This window comes from Trichomycterus rosablanca, chromosome 12, assembly GCF_030014385.1.
Source record: "Trichomycterus rosablanca isolate fTriRos1 chromosome 12, fTriRos1.hap1, whole genome shotgun sequence".
In the NCBI taxonomy this organism is placed as follows: Eukaryota; Metazoa; Chordata; class Actinopteri; order Siluriformes; family Trichomycteridae; genus Trichomycterus; species Trichomycterus rosablanca.
Window position 1 is genome coordinate 35,279,438 of NC_085999.1, and position 16,361 is coordinate 35,295,798.

The 16,361-nt window shown below is 41.0% G+C and overlaps 1 protein-coding gene and 1 long non-coding RNA gene across 2 annotated transcripts in view; both read right to left on the reverse strand.

The window, feature by feature from the left end:
• pde1a (phosphodiesterase 1A, calmodulin-dependent) overlaps positions 1–3,229 on the reverse strand; it is a 46,516-nt gene extending 43,287 nt beyond the window's left edge. The window contains exon 1 of the mRNA XM_063005397.1: positions 2,680–3,229. Coding sequence (XP_062861467.1) covers positions 2,680–2,780 — 101 coding nt within the window. The 5' untranslated portion in view covers positions 2,781–3,229. The remainder of the gene's footprint in view (positions 1–2,679) is intronic.
• Positions 3,230–4,389: 1,160 nt separating this feature from the next.
• The window catches only part of LOC134324742 (uncharacterized), a 48,543-nt gene continuing 36,571 nt past the window's right edge, over positions 4,390–16,361 (reverse strand). The window contains exon 3 of the long non-coding RNA XR_010014221.1: positions 4,390–4,670. This is a non-coding gene — a long non-coding RNA (uncharacterized LOC134324742). The remainder of the gene's footprint in view (positions 4,671–16,361) is intronic.

Below are 16,361 nucleotides of genomic sequence, written 5' to 3' on the forward strand. Positions count from 1 at the left end.
TAAGCCCAAGCTCATCTCAAATGGACCAGAAGACAGTGATCAGATGAGTCCATGTTTCAGCCTGGTTTCAGAAAAAAACAGACGTCAAGTTTGCCAAAGACAAAAAGGATCATCCAGACTGTTATCAGTGAAAGGTACAAAAGCAACATCTGTCATGGTATGTGGTGCATTAGTGCCCACGGCATGGGTAACCCACTTCAACCCACTACAACAACTACAATACCCTACAACCACTACAACATTGTACATCCAATACAACCAACAGAAACCCCTACAACCCCTACCTGGTAAACATAAATGTGTGAAATGGACTTTACTGTGTACATAATATATTGTTCGTGTGTCCATGTGTGTGTTTGTATTTACGTGTGTTTTTGTGTTTGGCCGTGTGTATGTATCTGTGCGAGTGTGTGGGTGGGTGTGTGTGTGTGTCCTCAGTTAACTCCCTGAACAGAAGGGTAGAAGTTTATGCACAGATGAGGTCACACTAAAGTCACTGCACCAGGGCTGCTCCAATTTATTTAATACACTGTCATAATATTTAATATTTTAACCTGCTAACTGTGAGTGTGTGAGTTATGAGCTGAACTGTGTTGATTAACAGTGTGAGTAAAGTGTGACTGTGTTTAAACCCCTTTATACCTAACATTTCAAACACGATCCAGAGTTACAGGCTCGTAAACATTTACAGGCACCAAATCCAGAAAGTTCTGCTCGGTATTTCTCTCCAGTGGTACTGGTGAGATACACTTTTAGGCATAAAGTATGTGTACACCTATTCTAGACTATATGGCCAAAAGTATTTGGACAACTGACCATGAGCTTGTTGGATATCCTGTTTCAAAAATAAATGTTTTTTAAATAGAGTGACCTTAATGTCATCCTTTCAGTCAGAACAACAGCAACTCTTTTTAAAAGGCTTCTCACAAGACTTAGAGAAGTATATCTGTGGGAATTTGTGCTCATTCACTCAAAAGAGAATATGTATGGCTGGGCCCTGATGTTGGTCAAGAAAGAATCTTGATATTCCAGTTCATTCCAAAGCTGTTCAGTGGGCCGCTCAGTAAAAACACACACTGGAACCAGAGCTGGGATCTCGAATACATCGTATCGAATCTCACCTCTGCCTGCCGGCTGAGGATGAGCGGCCACATGAACAACGATTGGCCTGTTGTTCAGATGGGCGGGACTAAGCCGGATAGGGTCTCTCTCTCATGGCTGGTGCAATTACAACCTCTGCTGGCTGATTGGTGGCGCCTGCACAGAGACGAGAAAAGAGTGCGCTCAGGGTGTGTCTCTCCATACACAACGCTGAGCTGCACTGCACTCGTCAAAGTGTAGGTGATAAGATGCATACGGCATGCTGCCCACGTGTCGGATGGGGCGTGGCTTAGCTTCGTTCTCCTTAATCAGAGCAGAGAGAACCAAGTTTTTCCTCATGTCCTTATATCTTGTTTGAACAGGAAAGGATGTTCCATAAACTGTTGCTGCAAAGTTGGAAGCATATAATGACCTTTATATAACTGATTTATTAAACCTGTTAGCAACTGCTGTGCATGAAACACATGAATTTAATAATCAGACGGGATGTCCCAATACTTTTATACCTATAATGTTATTATTTTAAATAAAGTTCAAGTGTTGCAGTCCCAACCATTACTAACAGGCGTATACAATTAATAACACCTAATACATTGTATGCTTTAAACTTTGTGACAACAGGTTGGAGTGGAGCCCTTTTCTTTTCGAGCATGACTGTGCCCCTGTGCCCCTCATCCAACACTGGCCCTGATCTCACTTCTCCAAAACCTTGAGATGAAAAGAATCTGAATATATTCAATTCCCTTGTGCATTCTGGTTAGCAGACGCCTCAGACACATGTGAGGACATAAGACGCTTCTTTAAACCTGCCGGCTGCGGATTCCTACAGAGAGCCACAACACAAACAGAGAATTATAGTGTTCTACTTGTCTTCTCCTGCCACTCCTGCCAGTCTTGCTGATGCCAAACAGCAGGAGAGGCAAGGAAGTATTTTTACATCTGGCAACGGTTGCTCAGTTATTAAGGTACTAGAATAGAGATTAGAAGGTTGCTGGTTCGAGCTTCACCACTACCAAGTTGCCACTGATTGTCCCCTAGATGAGACCCATAATCCTTAATTGCTAGACTAGAGATCAAAAGGTTGCTGGTTCAAGCCTCACTACTGCCAAGTTGCCACTGATTGGTTCATAAGGAAGACCCATAATCCTCAATTGCTTGCATTGTAATCAGGTACATCTGTAGATCTACAAACCCCATTTTCAAAGACGTTAGGGCATTTGTCGGGTCTGTGATGAGTCAATTCATGTTACATGGCTTTCCTGTAGGTACTCCAGTTTAAAAATAAAATAACTAAAAAACATTAAATGACAAAGTGGCAATTTGTTTTAAATAGTAAAAAAAAGGAAAAAATGAGTCCAAGACAGACGAGGACAAGAAAAAAACAAGTCGAATCCAGACTCGAGTTCCTTTGCCCTATTATAGCAATACGAGTGTCTATAACTACTTATCTATAAAAGACACTTGCATTAATGACTGTCTATGGTATCTGGTAGCACTCCAAAACACACTCCTAAACACTCACAAAGACTTCTAAACACACTCCTGCACTCAAAAAACCCAAACTCAGAGCAAACTTACATTCCTTTGAGTCGCATCCACATTTTTTCCGTCTGTTCATTCCTGCTGTACTTCATGGAGTTGTTCTCCAGTCCGTCTGTATCGTTAGGTACTGTATCCATTCTTGCACAGGTGAACAGGTCTATAAGAGTGTTTTAGTGTGTGGAAGAGGGTGTGTGTGTGTGTGTGTATGGTATGTATCCTATGCTGTACAGGACTCAGCAGGTGGCAGCTTGAGCAGGTCGAGCATGTGCGTGTGGATGCTGGTCGTCCTCAGAGCACGGCGTCCATCCTACAATCCACCGATACCACAGAGCATCGGCACTTACGCTGTGTGAGTGAATGAGTGAGAGTGAGAGTGTGCACACACACACACACACACACACACACACTCATATACACACACACACACACACAACGTTGCAGAAAGGTCCTGTACACACGGACTCCCTCCCTCACGTCGTTCTGTTGACTAGCTCTCTCTCTCTCTCTTTTTCTCGCTGGGACCGGAACTGCAGCTCAGCTCACCGAGGATCCATCACAAGATTTCCACCTCTCATTCTGTTCCTCTCGCGCTCTCGCGTTCCTCACTCGCTCCTTCTCTCGTCCTTATGACGCGAATGGATCTGATTCTCCCAACGACACGTTCATATCCCCGCTAAACACACACTCCTCTCACATAGATATGTGTGCACACACACACACCTACACACGTGCACGCTGACAGAGCCTGGTGCTGCTCGAGATTTCATAGCTATGGTTTCCAAGTCGACCAGATTCAGGCGGTGAGCAGATGGGCTCAGCCGGAGAGGCAACACCCCCTCACAAACACACACACACACACACACACACAAACAAAGCATCCCTTTAAAAGAAAGAGTGAGAGATAGACTTAGAGATCGTGAGAGAAACATTGGTTGGCAGAGGGTAGCAGACACAGTAAAGGTGAAGTTCTTGTGCTTAAAGTTCTTAGGGACAACATGAATAAACAACACTTGAATGGAAAAAGCTACAGAGCTACAGGAAACACCTTCAACGTCCCGGTCAGCACAACTGCTTCCATCATCCACAAGTGGAAATTTCATGGAGCCCTGGAGAGGCGCACCACACAAGATTACACAACATGCTCTTAGACTTGTAAGAGAGAACTCAGCAGTACCTCAAAAAGTGTTACAGGATGACCTGAAAGCAGCAGGAACAACAGTTACACAGCATATTATGAGAAATAAATTGCATCCCATTTGCATCCCATATATCTCAGGTCCTGAACTCCACTTAAAACCTTTGCTAAAAAAAGAAGCACTGAGGAGAATTTTATCTTATCTGCCAAAGGACCAAAAGCAGACGACGAGCTCAAGCTTAAAGCCAGATTAACCGATACTTCAAGGTTCCTAAAAAAGGTGTTAGCCAATCTTATGACTTAAATTCCATAAAAATGTGATGCCTGCCAAAAGTCAATATGAACCACATTGCTTTAAAAAACATTACAGTTCTAATGTTATATTGCTTTGTATTATTTTTTCTTTTTATACTTTCATACTTAAGACAGCGCAGTATTAATATTCAGCTGCGATCGGAAATATTCACCCCCTCCCCCAAAAAAGGAATTATATCTCTATACTTTACTGCAAAGCTTTATTTAGCCTTAAATTACATTGTTACCAGTTTAACAATGCAGCAAATGAAGAAGAAAATCAACGAAGTGTTTTAGAGTAGCACAATATTCGTTTGTTTGTTTGTTTATTGGATTTTAACATGTAAATGTTTTACACTTTGGTTACATTCATTTGATTGATGGCGCCTGCACAGAGATGAGAAAAGAGTGCTGTCAGGGTGTGTCTCTCCGTACACAGTGCTGATCCGCATTGCACTCATCAAAGTGTAGGAGACAAAATGCATACGGCTGCTGCCCACGGGTCGGAAGGGGCGTGGGTTAGCTTCGTTCTCCTCAATCGGAGCAGGGTTCGGCATTGGTGGAGAGGAAGCATGACGCAATTGGGCAACTGGACGCGCTAAAAAAAAAGGGAGAAAAAGGGGAGAAAATGCATAAACAAAAAACTTAAAAATATACATGATACTGCTAACCTTAACCCTACTGCTAGTCTGTAGGACCTAGAGCTGGGCTCTTCTCTCCGTATTTTCCCACCACCCTACCACTGCAACAACCAGACAGTAGAAGCTGCTACTGCAGCAGTGCTAAGAATTCATTTGGCATTAAAAGTTGTGCTGTTGCTGAGATCATTCACGGATCATTCCAAGGAAGCCGGACCCATCTTTTATGGGGCCCTGTATTATGGGACATTAGTATGTTGAGTCTGAATAATGTCCTCCTGTAGGATGCCTGTCTATTGTCTTTTGGATATTTTGTACCACTTTTGTACCACTTTGAAAGAATAAATATATGTGAGTAGAACATGTGAAACTTAAAGCTTTGGCGTTAAGTGGCTAAAACGATGCAGCAAATGAAAATGCAAAATCAGCGATGATGTGTTTTAGAGTAGCAGGATATTTCGTCACACTTATTTGAGCCCTACATGATACTGCTGACATTAAACCCTACTGCTAGTCTGTAGGACTGAGTTAGGCTCCTCTCTCCATATTTTCACACCAGCCTAACACTGTAACAACCAAACAGTAGGAATATATTTGGCATTAAAAGTTGCCAAGTTGATCTCTGTTGCTGAGATCATTCACGGATCATTCCAGGGAGACCGGACCCACCTTTTATGGGGCCCTGTATTATGGGACATTAGTATGTTGAGTCTGAATAATGTCCTCCTGTAGGATGCTTGTCTATTGGATTATACCCGGTGATGTAAAACAGCTTCATTATGTCCTATTAGCACAGGAACAAAACAGCTCGTTTCCTCCATTAAACCAGCATGTCTGGAAATGGGAAGATTAGCAACTTGCTGGCTGAACTGAGAAATACCTCGTGTACAGCTTAATGAACGAAAATATGATGTTCTGATACTTTCTATTGTCCATTTCGACTTCTGGGAAATAATAATATTATCATGCATTTTATTGTGTTGAGGTACAGAAGGGATAAGTAAACATGATGGTTTTGTGTGCACTGGTGTGAAATGTACTGAAAGATCATTAAAGAAGTGAGAGAAAGATGCTACTATTACATCTGATTGTTCTGTCCTTTATTTCACGCACGCACACACATACACACACACACACACACACACACGCACGCACGCACGCACACGCACACACACACACACACACACACACACACAGAGTGGCTAATGAAGGCACAAATTAGTCTATTGTTCCATCCAAAGCCATTGTGATAATAAATAAAAGAATCCATAATAGAAAGACAGTGACACAAAATTCACATTCACACACTGGTTTGATAAGATGTTGTCATGGCAACACACGCTCCCTGGGTACAGAAAATGGCTTTGCAGGGATGGATTTCTATAGAAAGTGAATGAACGGAGAGAGAGAGAGAAGAATGGACCAGAAGGTCTGATTAAAAAAAAAAAACACTAGATTCAAAACCACAGGCATTAATATAGAGTTTTTGCTCTATCAGCCTTCACTTCTCTGAAAAGCTTTTAAGTAGATTTTGAAACATGACCACATGGACTGACATTTATTTAGCCTTAGTAAGTTCACTGTTTCACTTATATTAGGGCTCGGTGCAAGTCATTTCTCTTGCATATGGACGTTACCTTGCTGAAAAGGACATTCCCTAAACTGCTGTCCACAAGGTTGGAAACGTGTACTGTTATTAAGCTGGCATCATTTTTCTGCCAATTTTCAAATCAAGTATGATTAACTATACACTTCTGAAAAAACAAATAATGTAATGCAAACTCCACACAGAAAGGATCCAGACCGCTACACCTGGGAATCGAACCCAGGACCATGTTAGACTGACCACAACAAGCCACCAGACAGATGGAGCAAGTTAGCCTAGAGTTTTCTAAATGCTCTTAAAGAAAGTATGTGTGATAAAGAAAGCACTGACTTCAGCAGGATCTGATGACCTTTCAAATTAATAGAAAACAACAGACACCAGATTCCTATCTGACCCTGAAACCAGACCAAGCTGTGACTAAATCTCAGATTCCATCAATGTGCAGACGTAATGATAAAAGTATTCCTTTAATGAAAAAATACTCAATCTGACCAACTCTTGAGATTTAGAAAAAACAATAAAGTTATTTATTTGTTCTGAACTAAAACTGCTGGACCCTTCAAACTGCAGAGTCTGCTGTAAGACTGAAGTTATGAGAATGTGTTATTTTCCGATGAGCCCAGGGTTAATATATACACCCATCAGCCATAACATTATGACCACCTCCTTGTTTCTACACTCACTGTCCATGTTATCAGCTCCACTTACTTACCATATAGAAGCACTTTGTAGTTCTACAATTACTGACTGTAGTCCATCTGTTTCTCTGCATGCTTTGTTAGCCCCCTTTCATGCTGTTCTTCAATGATCAGGACCCCCACAGGACCACCACAGAGCAGGTATTATTTAGGTGATGGATCATTCTCAGCACTGCAGTGACACTGACATGGTGGTGGTGTGTTAGTGTGTGTTGTGCTGGTATGAGTGGATAAGACACAGCAGTGCTGCTGGAGTTTTTAAACATCTCACTGTCACTGTTGGACTGAGAATAGTCCACCAACCAAAAATATAACCAGGTCCTGTGACCACTGATGAAGGTCTAGAAGATGACCAACTCAAACAGCAGCAATAGATGAGCGATCGTCTCTGACTTTACATCTACAAGGTGAAACAACTAGGTAGGAGTGTCTAATAGAGTGGACAGTGAGTGGACACTGTATTAAAAAAAACTCCAGCAGTGCTGCTCTGTCTGATCCACTCATACCAGCACAACACACACCAACACACCACCACCATGTCAGTGTCACTGCAGTGCTGAGAATGTTCCACCATCTAAATAATACCTGCTCTGTGGTGGTCCTGTGGGGGTCCTGACCATTGAAGAACAGGGTGAAAGCAGGCTAAAAAGGTATGTAAAGAAATATATGGACTACAGTCAGTAATTGTAGAACTTCAAATATGCTTCTATATGGTAAGTTGAGCTGATAAAATGGACAGTGAGTGTAGAAACAAGGAGATGGTTTTAATGTTATGGCTGATCAGAGTATATTCGAGAGAGGGACGGTTGGTCAGCGTCCAGGCATCTGGACAAGTTACATGGAGCTTAGCATGGCATGGAGCTTATTCACAACACAGCTCTGGTAAATGTTTGTTAAGTGGGGACGTGTTGAAGGTGATGGTCTACAGCACTTTTGGAAATGACTAGGTTGAGAGAAAAAAGGGGAGGGAATAAAAAACAAAGTTATTTTACTGCTCCACATCTGTCCTAATTTTGAGACCAAACATATTCAGGGACACCATCAGAAAAAAAGCTTAAATGCTATTGCTGTCGCTTTGTTGCTATCGCTTTGTGAATGGTACAAGTGGAGAGGTAAGGACATCTCAGAACGCTCTCTGTCCTGGATGAACAATCAGTAAAAAGCTACAAGTGATTATAATAACATCTGGCTCTACATCCACGCAGGCTGCACTGAGATCTTCAATAAACCTGTTCAGGTTTGTTCAGCACTGCTAATCCATGGCTGGAAGTGTTTATGTGGTGTAACGATCCACAAGCCAAACAGTATCTGCTTATGTGGTCTTATAGTCATATCTTTCTATTTGAGAATACGATGAGGGGATTGACACACTTTGCCTAGCAACAGATATGCAACAGTCAGTGATGACATACATACAATATCCATGTGCCAGTTGTACCTTATAACCAATATGTGTACAAAAATGTTCAGAGAATCCTTGACACTTCCTCATGCTCTCATCAGTGGAATAACTGTAGATTCAATGCAGCACTTTCAGCTTATTTTAGCTCCTGCCCTCAGGTAAAGGTTCTGATCAGCCACAGGAGAGGATGTGAAATGGCACCAATTTTTAGCCCTTTGTTCCACACAAAGATCAAGTCTGAAATTCAAAGGAGCAAAGCTGGTCCTATGAACACCTATAAGCTTTTTATGTCTGATAATGTCTACTAAATACCTCTAGAGGTACGTTATTTTATTATTCTATATCTTTAAAAAATCAGGAGCCACTTTTGATAACTATAAACAGCTTCTGGCATAACTATGGTTAGATCTTTGACCACTCTACTTGGTATTATTAAATGTATTCAGTTTAATCCAAGATGTTCATTTGTGGGTCTAAACTGTCAGTACAGTCCACATATTTTCAATATAGCTGAGGTCAGGACCATTTTAAAAGTTTAATTTTAACCTGATTTAGCAGAAGCTGTACTTGATGTGCGCAACACAATGGCACAGTGGGTAGTGCTGTTGCCTCACTGCAAAAAGGGCCTGGGTTTTGTGTGATGTTTGCATGTTCTCTCTGTGTTCGCATGGGTTTCCTTTGGGTGCTTTGTGATGGACTGGCAACCTGTCTGGTGTATGTACGGGGTGAATCAGACCCACCACAACCTTAACCAAGATAAAACAGTGGTAAAACAAACAATAAATGAATGAATGTTAACATGTTAAACGTTTTTGTGGATTATGTTTGACCTTTAGGACCTGCGTGCTTTAAACCATCATTCGTACAGATGGACTTGAACCCTAAATTTTCTAGAAATCTCTCTAGGAATTACAATATTTTTCGCTATCTAAGATCTGTCCAAAACTCCCAAGACTTTCCTGTTGCATTTCTTGTGGCTAAGTCTAATGGCCACCGTCCAACCATCCTATTTATATAGACACAGAAATGTCACCAGTTGGAGTCTAGCACATTCACTAAAGCCTAGTTCACACTACACGATTTTTGCCCTGATTTTCGCTCGCCGAACAACAACTCGATCCGAGCGGCTCGATATCTAGCATGTTGAATATCTGGATCAGTCGGTTGCAACTGGCAATGAGTGCGGTGAGAGGAATAATATAGGTTCTATCAGAATACATCAGCATACATGTAGCATATAAATAAAATATTTATTAACCTCCAACTCGCTACAGAACAGAACAATCACTCGGATTCATTTATTTTTTTCTTTGATTTTACGCTTTTACAACTTTGATCGCTCGCTTATTGTTGACGTGCATTTTTGGACGTGGTATCAATAAACCCCCTGTCACCTTTCCCGTTTGTTTTCGTGACAAAACGTAGTTTGGGAGACCAGATAAGCTTGCCTGCGATTTCAGTTGGTGATAGATGGTGTAGTGTGAAACCCCCTATCGCCGATCAGTCGTGTAGTGTGAAAGCCACACCGACCTGAAAGACTCCCGATTACAAGAGATCCAGTTGTGTAGTGTAAACTGTACAGCAACCTGACGACTTGGAAAGTCGTGTAGTGTGAACTTGGCATAACAGGGAAGAAAGAAACCATGTTACAAAGTTAAACGACATTATACAATTTTCTCACCTGGCAAACTAATAATATAAGTTGCTTGATGTATATTTGTAATTTTCAGAAACCCCACAATACACTTTTAAAAGAATCAAATTAAAAACAAACAAAGAGTGTATAACATATCTGTCAGGCACCAGACTGGCATGATGGTAATTTAGTGTTGATGCACGGCAGCTTTATGGTCTGGTATTAAATTCTGAGCTCTGATAATTGTCAGTGTTTCATTTCGCGAAGATTTCCACTTAATGGGTCCTGGGTATGACTGAGGGACTATGTGTGTATGTGTGTGTGTGTGTGTGCATGATTTGTATTGCCCTGTCTATGTACAAAGTCTTTCCGAATAGCCTTCAGATCCAGTGTGACCCAGAATTAAACAAACTGTAACAATGAATGAATAATCGTGTTTAACTTTACAGGGCAGCTCTTCTGCGCTGGGAACCTGAACTAGAGAAGCAGTCATGACTGATGAATAATTCTGTTTACTTTTACTGGGCAGCTCTTATGTATTTACGTCTGTTCTCAAGTACCCGCTGCCTATTTGTTATTGAGTAGATAATCTATACAGCGAACTGTAAGTCTTGTGTTCACACTGTATCTGGTATGGTCCACTCAGTTTCAGTATTGACATATAGTCAGTAGAGTCAGTATTTACATTCTGTATTAGCACACCAAACTATATGGATTCATGATGGTTTTGTATTGCTATTCCAAATGCTAATTGTTATTGGTTTGTGGCCAAGTTATATATGCCCTCTTCAGAGACACTGACATCACAGAGACACTGACTAGGCCATGTCCCAAAGCTCTCACCTTCATTACCTCGACTAAAACTGACAAGATGCAAAATACACTCCTTTCTTACTGGAACTGACAAAAACGGAGGCCAAGTTCCCTTACAAGGAGAGGTTACAGATACAAGGAGGTACAGAGTTTAGAAAACTCAGAGAACAAGTCGTCTTTATTTGGAGTGACAGGTATAAAAGCCACACTTTATTAACTACGAATGACTGCTGCAAAGCACAGACCCCATGTCCACTTTAACGGGACTAATATTACAGGTCGTAAATCTTTACTAGAATTGGCAGGGAGCAAGAACACCCCAGCTTTACTGAAACTGACGGGAATTCAATCAAAAGGAGCTTTAACAAGGTATTAGTTAAACGGTGTGCATATTCATGCAACCACAATATTGTTTTTATTTTTATCCCGCTCCTCAAACAAAATCAGTTTGCTTTTCAATTGATTAACAGATTTTATGTTACATTAAATGTTGGGGCGGCACGGTGGCTAAGTGGGTAGCACTGTCGCCTCACAGCAAGAAGGTCCTGGGTTCTATATCCAGGTGGGGCGGTCCGGGTACTTTCTGTGTGGAGTTTGCATGTTCTCCCTGTGTCCGGGTGGGTTTCCTCCGTGTGCTCCAGTTTCCTCCCACAGTCTAAAAACATGCAAGTGAGGTAAATTGGAGATACTACATTGTCCATGACTGTGTTCGATATAACCTTGAGAACTGATGAATCTTGTGTAACTACCGTTTCTGTCATGAATGTAACCAAAGTGTAAAACATGACGTTAAAATCTTAATAAACAAACAAACAAACATGAAATGTTGAAGGCAAAGTTGGAAGCAAAAAAGCTTAATTAATTTTATACACCTGTTATCAATATGTGTGGCTGAAACACCAAGCATCCAAAGCAAGCCTGCTGTGAGTCTGGCACCACCCAGGAAACACCTAGGATGGGATGTCAACAACACAGTCATACTGACCGCTTCATCCCCAGACATGGGGAAAACATGCAAAATTTGATACAGACAGTGATCTCGACCTGTGTTGATGTGCAGCACCCACTCCAATCTTTGTTTCATCCAACCACAAAGTTTTCCACCTGTCTTTGTTCATGTGAAATTTGGTGATTTGGATAAAGGGGTATGTTACATTCATTTGATGCCACAGTTGCAAATAATTGTAATTCTGTTGTATCCCCTACAAGTGGATGTAAACGTTCGAGCTGAAGAGTAAATCAGTGCAGAAACAGTTTGAGTAAAGTGTTTGACCCTGAAGCAGCAGCAGCAATAATAACACAGTATTCACTCACCAATGAAAGCACAAACTGGAACTTACTGTGCTAACGTACTGGTCAGAGCAAGATGTGATCGTCACTATGGCAATAATCACCTTGGAGATGACTGACCTTCATAATCCCACTGATCAAATCACCTTATGTGTTTGTAATTCATTAAAAGCTGCATCTAGGAAATTACAAACACATTATGTTTAGTAATGCTATAATGATTAATTCTGCAGTGATGGCACCCAAATTAAGCACCCTTATATTATTATTATAATGCTTTATCGTCAGCAAGGTTAGGGCGGGTTGTGGCGAACTAGAAACACTAGAAACTAGCCAGTCCACCTTCTTAATACTTTTAAGAGAAGAGGCAACAGGCAACAATAACTAAAGAAAAGGTTGCGTTGTGCCACCCTGCCTACCAGCTGGCCCACCATGCCACCCAGATGCTGTGATAAAAATGTACTTACTAAATTAAAAACAAGCTTTTGTGTTGGTCACTTCTAGCTTAAGTTACCTCACTTACAGAAGTCTGTCTTTGTGCCATTGAAAAGCACAGATGCCCCGGGCACTGATTATCTGATCCATGAGTCACATGATCTTGTGCCCACACACCCGCCACTCATGCATGTAACAGGCAGAGCATTAAAACTTTAAACCTTAAACCTCAGGCGATGATCGGTTCCAGCTCGTCATTAGAGAGCATCTGTCTGCGCTTTCAGAGAATAATAATACATTAATGATTTGGTACTTCCCTAACAGCAGGGTTTAATCCTGACAGAGGCCTTTCAGCACTGACGTCAGAGAAACACCCTCATAATGGAAATTAATTTTTAAGCCATACATGCCATACAGTGTTTTTTCCCCACCAACGTCATAACAGGACTTGTTGAATACTTCTACGCTAGCTTGGAAATTCTGCACCTCTCTGGAAGAGTAGAGGAGTGTTTAAAATGTGATTCCAATGTAAATATCTAAAATATTAATCAGAACTGAGTGGTTTATCATCACATCCTGGAAACAGCACGTCAGCACTTCATTAGAAGTGACTGCTTATATAAGCTGTTCAGATCTGGAACCTGATGATCTTGGAGTATTAATGTTTGCTTGTCAGAGGTGCTAAGCCTGATAAAAAACATGCTATATCTGTCTGTTATAACAGCACCTTCTACATGCCGTACGATCATATCACAGTTTGTTCCTTGTTAAGTACATGTAAACACATTAACCTTATTTAAAAACGAGGATGCACTGCATCATTTTCTACTATTAATTCAATATTAATTATATGCTCCTCAAGTATGTACAACTAGGGGAGCTCGGTTGGAGCAGCGTTAAAACACGCTAGCCCATTATTGATGAGATCCAGGGTTTGAATCTCATTGGTTCTACTGGCTGGTCAGACCTCTACACGAATGTGATTGGCTTTGTTTGATGGTTTGTGTACACCAATCTTCCTCTTGATAAATTCCCAGAGGTTTTTAATTGGCTTCAGGTCTGGAGATTCGTCTGGCTGTGGCTCTATAAAGACATGGTTTGATCAGTTATGTGTGAAGGAGCTCCAGCTGCCTACACAGAATGCTGGTCTGAACACATTAGTCTTTCAATTTATCCCAATAGTGCTCTGTGAGGCTGAGGCCAGATATTTGTGCTGGCCACAAAAGTTTCCCCACACCAGACACATCAAACCATGTCTTTATTGAAACGGCTTGGTGCACGGGGAACATACAAGGGCCTTTTCTAAATCATTTCCCCAAAAATTAAAGCATATGGTATATTTTATATCACTAATGTTAAACACATCACAACAGCGGGTGTGACTGAAACACTCGAACTCAATAAACAGAGTATGTCTCAATAGTGTATTTCAGACCACTGCTTCTGTGCTAAAAAGGAGAATGAAGGTTGTTCTTCATCCTTTGCAGTACGTACAAGTGTGATCAGTGGAACAGAGGCAGATTTACAGGGAAGACTTTATGGCCAACTACATGGAGTATTGCTCCCTATACGGCTGTGTGAGGGGCATCATCAAAAGCTTCATCAGTCTAGAAGCTTGGTGCTGTTTCCTAGCCTGGCACTGACGAGTTCAAGGACGATTTTTCCCATGGTTTTAATGTTTCCATATTTAGAATTGACGAAACATCAGGTTTAAACATAATAAAATCACCATTTTTTTGTAATAGTAACAGTAATAGTTTTTACTTTAGTTTCACTGAGCACTTTATTAGGTGCGCCTATCTGGTCCCTTCATTCGTTGATCATTTTATAAGATACAACTACCATAAATTTCGTGCTGATTACATATATTACAGTACAATTACTGACTATAGCCCATGTGTGGCTCTGTAAATTTTTTTATTCTTTCCCAAAACCTATGAACAGGTCTGACATAGGACCCCCACTGACCAGATGTCACATGATACTGACATGTAATTTTTTCATGCATAAACAGACTGCATTAAGTGACAATGATTTTCTGAAGTTCTCCCAAGCCCATTAGTCTTTTTACTATTGATCTATTTTGCTCCAATTAAAACATTTCTCACAACATTTAGAACAACCCATCTTTGCTTGTGAAGAACAAGACTTGGTGGATCCTCTTTTGACACCCAATTTTGATTGGGCATTGAATGAGCTCAGGTGGACACACACCGGCTGCTAGCTCTTCTCAGACTAAAGACCTTTTTTTTTCCTAAACCATTTTTTTTCTCTTTTATTCTTTTTCCCTCCATCATTCTTTCTCACACATCCATTTTTAAATAATACCAACAAATCCTCTTCATAGAGTGTAGGTAAGAGTATCAAATCCCTTTATAAATGCACACATGCTCTCTAACATTTATAAATAAGTGCGACACCAAATACTATCAGTGGCATAACACTGTAAATTACGAGACAAATGAGAACAATTTGCAACACGCGAATGTAATTTATTTTGATCTGACTACAAATCCTTTAAATCTTTTCACTTCTTACTAAGCCTGCCTGCATGTATCTGAATGCTGTGCTGCAGGGTCGAGTACTTTTGCGACTGATGTTTTCTGGTTTGTGATTGACGAATGCAAGGAGCTGATGTGTCAACACTCGGCACAGTGACTCACACTGATGACAAACTCAGACTAACCGCTAGCTTTAGCATAATGACTGCTGTAATGCAGGACACACCCTGTTTAAAAAGCTGTTTACTTCTTTATGTAATCGGTTGATTTAGTGAATATAACGGTGGCACTTTTTGTCTTCTTGTACCGCTGTAATCATTGAGGTGTGTCTCATCTTAATGCTGGAGTAGCTGGCTGTATGGATGGCTGCTCTGGCTTCTAACTCACTGGCTGGTGTGCACTGCCGGCTGGTTAGCCTGAGAGTAGTTTAGATGTTTAAAAAGACAGAAGTCCATGAAGATACAGTTTCCATTATTCACAATAAATCCTCTAATTAGTCATGAAGAAAGGCAGTGAAACAAGATGTGCCCTGTAGGGCAGTTGTAGCCTAGCGGTTAAGGTACTGGACTAGTAATCACTAGAAAGATCACTGGTTCAAGCCCCACCATGACCAGGCGATGCCAGACGATGCCAATGTTGGGCCCTTGAGCAAGACCCTTAACCCTCAGTTGTTTAGATAGTATACTGCCGCAGTCTGCCTACTGTAAGTCGTTTTGGATAAAATCGTCTGCTAAATGCCAAAAATGTAAACTAGAGAAACTTAGCCTGCTAAAGAGAGTCGTTCACCTGTGAGTGTGTCAGTAGTGTGAGTATTAGTGCTAAATGTTAACAGACCGGCCGTTTATAGCTATGAATCACCAACCGTAGAACTTTTAGAAACATGCTGAACATCACCGGCGGGTGCAGCCAGAATTGGAAGCCTCCTGTCTTCCCACACTTTTACAACACCACTACACAGTCTAAACACCAAAAATATCATAGCAAATATATTATTAATAGCCATAATATTTTCATGCTAATTTTAACATACCTGTATAGTCTATTTGAGACAGTATGTGCATTTCCACTTGCACTGGTAAAGGTTTTGACACTCCTTTATGACTATGGATTTTATATCTAGTCTGTTTTCTTCTCTTTCTTTTATTAATTGTTTTTGTTCTGTCCACTTACAACAGAGACGTTCTGCAAACACTGTGTATGTGCCTGTTTTGATCTCTGAAAAATAAAGATCTATTTGAAATAGATTGTGTTGACTTGCGGGCAGCACGGT